This window comes from Triticum dicoccoides, chromosome 2B (assembly GCF_002162155.2).
Source record: "Triticum dicoccoides isolate Atlit2015 ecotype Zavitan chromosome 2B, WEW_v2.0, whole genome shotgun sequence".
NCBI lineage: Eukaryota > Viridiplantae > Streptophyta > Magnoliopsida > Poales > Poaceae > Triticum > Triticum dicoccoides.
In genome coordinates, this window is record NC_041383.1 from 43328840 (window position 1) to 43334024 (window position 5185).

The 5185-nt window shown below is 48.0% G+C and overlaps 1 protein-coding gene across 1 annotated transcript; it reads right to left on the reverse strand.

Moving 5' to 3' along the window:
- Positions 1-452: 452 nt before the first annotated feature.
- Positions 453-2284, reverse strand: LOC119367037 (probable cystathionine gamma-synthase 2). The gene is made up of 5 exons (XM_037632669.1): positions 1625-2284; positions 1327-1530; positions 1108-1194; positions 687-1009; positions 453-576 (listed from the first exon to the last, which is right to left on the reverse strand). The coding sequence occupies exons 1-5, from the start codon at positions 2282-2284 to the stop codon at positions 453-455; spliced, it is 1398 nt and encodes a 465-aa protein (XP_037488566.1).
- Positions 2285-5185: the final 2901 nt, after the last annotated feature.

A 5185-nucleotide genomic window follows, 5' to 3' on the forward strand; every position in this document is an offset into this window, starting at 1 on the left:
CTCAATTCAACAACAACAATCACAATATACATGAGCATGAGTACGTTTTTCCTCGCAAGGACGGCCCGAACCTATATAAACATGTCTCATGTTTCTCCTCGATCTATTGACCATGCCGGGATACCCTACCGAGTGATCTACCCTAATCAGCGTTGACACTATGGGAAACAATGTTTTTTTACCCGTATAAAAGTGATTGACATGGCTGTAATAGTGAAACATGAAAGTAAAGTTTTGTATATTTGAACTTCTTTCAATTACATATGGCCCGAAGCACATATTTCTTATCATCAAATTTGATGTTCTTCCTTCAAGAAATAAAAGAACACACTCTAATTACCTTTGCTTAGGATTTCAGCACAATTTGACTACCTGCCATATGCACAAAAAGGGTTTCTACATAGCTAGCTTGTCAAAATTGTTACACTATTAATTAGTGATCAAGAATAATCCTAAATCTTCTCCAGGGCTTGGAGAATATCATCCCTGAGTTCCTCAAACTTCTCAATCCCAAAGCTAAACCTCACCAAGTTGTCCTTGATCCCATTCTTGGCCTTCTCCTCATCACTCTTCCCCCTGATAAATACACAATCCATGCAATATAAGTCAAAATGTCGACCATAAATATATATAGTGTGAATCATCCTCTAAGATGCAAATGAGAGGAACCCTAGAGCGCCACGTACCAGAAGGACATGACTGCCGGCTGCTGCACGAGGCTCTCACACCCGCCAAGTGAGGTTGCGATGAAGGGTATCTCCAATGCGTCGATGAACCTCATGACGCCATGCAGGTCTGATGCCACCTCAAAGCTGATGACGCCACCGCAACCGGTCATTTGGCTCTTGGCGATGTGGTGCCATGGGCTGCTGATGAGTCCAGGGTAGTACACCCGCTCAATCTTGGGATGGTTCTCGAGCAAGCGCGCCATGCGCAATGTAGTGTGGTTTTGTGTTTCCACGCGAAGTGCCATCGTCTTGAGGCCGCGTATGATCATGTAGGCTGCGTCCTGCAGTAATTCAGTTCCAATGCAAGTGGTAAGCTTTCTAGTTTCTTGAATAAGAATGAGTGTTAACATATGCACCACAATTAGTATATACGACATACCGGACTAATGGCACCGCCGAGGTCGTGATTCCACGCACGTATCCTAGAGATGAGCGCATCCGAGCCGCTGATGCATCCTGCAATGACCTGAAATGGAATAACATGATGAGAAGTCTTAAACTATATAGACACTACTAGTGACCATGGAAGTAGAGGAGCAAAATGGCAGTGTAATTGTACGATCTACGAAAATACATGTGATCTAGTGTAGGTACTCACGTCGTGATGGCCGGCAATGTACTTTGTGGCAGAGTGCACGACGATATCGGCCCCGATGGTGAGTGGCTTCTGATTCATGGGCGAGGTAAGGGTGCTGTCGATGCACACCAGAGCCCCTTTGCGGTGACACAGCTCCGCGACGAGCTTAATGTCGATGCACTTGAGGTGGGGGTTTGTCGGACAGTCAGTGTAGAAGAGTGTCACCTGCATCATGGCCAAGCATCCCAAGAGTCAGAAAAAATTAACATACATGCATATGGATCCCTTGATTATATATGTGTTATGGAAATTAACTTACGTCGCCCTGGTCAAGAACGTCCTTGAGCGTCTCCATGTCATTCAGCTCGATGAATGTCACCTTGATGCCCATCTTTGAGAGCTTGTCGCCGATGAAGGCGCGCGCCTCGCTGTAGCACTCGGTCGTGGTCACCACGTGGCCGGCGCCGGGCGGTACGAGCGCGAGCAGCGTGGCGACGATGGCGTTCATGCCCGAGGACGTGACAAGCGTCGACTCGGCCCTCTCCAGCGCGCTGATCTTGTCCTCCAGGACCTTCACAGTGGGGTTGCCGTAGCGGCCGTACTCGAAGTTGTGGCGCCGGCCTTCCTTGAACGCGATGAGGTCGTGCGAGCTCTTGAACCAGTGCGTCGTGCCGCTCACGATAGGTGTCGCGATCGAGTCTGTGTCCATGGCGCTGTTCTTCCCCATCTTCTCCCCGGCGTGAACCGCCAGGGTCTCGTCTGAGAGAGTAGCATCTCGCTTCGGAGCCGTGGCGGCAGCAATGACACCGGGGTCATCCTGCTGCTCGGTGCCAGGGAGGGTGGCATCAAGGACCGCCTCCGGCCTCAAAGCGGTGACGCGCTTTGAAGAACGGCGAGCACGGAGCAGGCGGCGCTGCTCGGTGGGCGAAGCCTCGGTGGGCGAAGCCTTGTTGACGAGAGGAGACGACGACCGCGCCATGAATTACTAGGGCGATCGAGGAAGAGTCGTGAGAACAGGTGGAATCGAAGAAATTGGCGAAGCTCAGATAGGATGAATGAACAAGTTAGGCAGAGCTGCTCGTTTGTGTTCTTCCTACCTGTATACGTTGGCGTTCATATATACTGGCCGATCAGTCTGGCTCTGTGCGCGTCTACGTGTCTGCCTACATATAATATCGTCCCACTACCACATGCCACATGTGACATGCATCATAAGTCTAAGCCGCGTGGTAATTAAGATGTACTCCTAGTGGATCCATGATTAATCTATTCAATAAGGCATGTGATTTGTTCCTCAAAAAAAAAGCATGTGATTTGTTAAGTGCAACGTGCCAGTTGGATTAAGAAATACTGGCCTGGGCCAGGACGAATCTAAGCGAACTAGATGAGGTCAAACCTGCGTGTTTACATCTACAAAGCCGTACTGTGATCCATGATACGCGCTGGAGAGGACCTCATTAAACAAAGTTGGGTTTGTTTGGCTTTCGCGGATACCTTGCTAGATTTGAGGGAACAAACAAAACCAGTGCAGTAGGATCTATAAGGAAGTAACAGCGGCGCATCAAATGGAAACCTAGGCATGAGACCACCGGTATAGAAAACGGTTGTGGAGGTGGTTCCTGGATACAACCCTTAGGGCATTTCTAACTCATCCTCTAGAAATAGCGGAGTATCCGGCGAAGTAAACCCTTAAAGAAGTATTTTTGCTCCACTAACTTTTCACCAGACCTAACCATTACCTTATATATAGCAGAGTATTTTTTTTCATTTGCATTTCATTTTCAGTAATTGAAACACATTTATTTGCTTCTTTATTTCATTCAACGACATTTTGATACATTGGAGTACATAATTCACCATTCTTCTCTAAGAAAGCAAGACCAAAAAAATAAGAACCACAATTTGACACTTTAAAAAATATCCAACTTTCATAATTGCTCCCACTAGTTGGATTAATATCTTCTCTATGTCTTCATTGTTGATACTCTCTGTTACCTTCTCGAGTTTGCACACTTCTTTCTTCTTTGATTCCAAAGAATATGACGTTGCTTCATCTAGTCTCATCTCTAGCCTCTATCTACCAACGAGTGCACGAGTATCTATGAATTCCACGATATCAATAGATAGATGTAATCTTCTTCCTAATACCAAAACTGGTATCCATCTTACAAACAAATTTGAGAAAACAATGAGCTACCAAAATTGTGTTGGCGAGCGGTGAACAACTGAATCAAAAGAAGCACATATCCCCATCTTTTTTGCACTTGAAGAACACCCATCTAGGCACCACCTGCCGTGGGCGGTCATTACACTTATGACCGGCAAAGGTGAGCCAACAAGCCGCTAGGCCAGCGCCGAGCCCGGGTGTGTCTTTGCCGGCGAACCGCCGAAGAGAGAGATTCAAGCGGCTAGAGGCGGAGTCATTACATGCATGTGGCGCGGAGACGTTGCCGGGGCTATGCGGTCTGGTACCCATCTGATCGATGTCAAGGTGCAGTAGCCGGCCTCCGGAAGCGCCAGATCTGGCGGCAGTGGCGATAGGCGCAGATCTAGTGGTTGTGCGCCGGCAACAGGTCGCAGAGGCACAAATCTTGGTGGTCAAGAACCACGGCGGAGCCTACGGAGCGTCCACGGTGGCAGGCGGTGGCCGGCGAGGGGTGGGAGGCACTGTGCCAGCATAGATGCGGCGCGGGAGTTGGGCGGGGGAGGCAGAGGAGGAGAGGAGATTTTTTACTCGGACGCCGAGCTACGGAGTAAAAATAGGGAGGCGTGGCTCGTGGCTGAAGATAATTTATCCTCCACTAGCGCCGATTGGGGATCGGCTAGGTGCCGGTTAGGGAAGTAAAACCAAATTTTCACTCCTCTAACCGGTTATAGAGGATCGGTTAGAGATGCCCTTGGACCATGTCATACACAATATCTAACCAATGTTGCGCATGCGTGCCGGGCATAACTCTAATCTCAGTCCGTTTTATACATTAGAATGGGCCTCATCAAATGGAAATCAAGGCATGCATACTCAGCTGATACTGGTGTGAGATACCTTTGGACACTTTTATTTCTGTGAAACAAGAGGTGTTTGTTCCGGTCGATTTCCATTAGAGAAACTGCCAGCGGTTTTGGCATAGTCTTACTCAAGGTGAAGCCAAGGTCACAAACCTTTTTTTTTGTCGAAAATATTTGAATATATTGCTAGAAGCCGTTCCTGTTGGTTGAATAAAAACTGAGGTATCTTCTCCAAGCGACTGTGTCAGGATATGATCATGCACTTCCGCACAACACACTACAATGAGCACCACATCATACAAAGCGAGTGCTTCATCCCTCTCGATCGAGACATCGTGAGAGTTGTAACATAGTCCGGTGAAGCACCGGCAGCGCCCGGTCCATCGTCTGCTTTCTCCCATTTGTTATCGACGTGCCAACCGCAGGGACCAGCTCGGCCGCCGCCTCTATAAAGAATGTTCCTATATCTATTTTTTCCTTGGCAACGCAAGGGTGTTATGTTGGGAACAAATAAACGCGTGGCTGGTCACTTGTTGCACGACTAACTATTTAATCTGGACCTCTGTAATTGGTGTCTAATACTACTTGTCTGCAAAGTATTTTGGCTTGTTGTATGACGCCTTCCAATGTGTTAGAAGGGTGAGACAAGGATTGGAGGAATATGATGGATGTATTATTGAGCCTCGAGGGCGAGTATATATTGAGTACAAGATTTGGAAGGCAAGACGCCTCTCCTAGAGATAAGATATAAGACAGATTAGAAATCCTAGACTACCAAATACATGTATACCAAATATATCTCTAACACCCCCCCCCCCTCCCCCGCGCAGTCATAGAGGCAGCGTTGCGAACAACAGGACCGTCGCGGACGGTC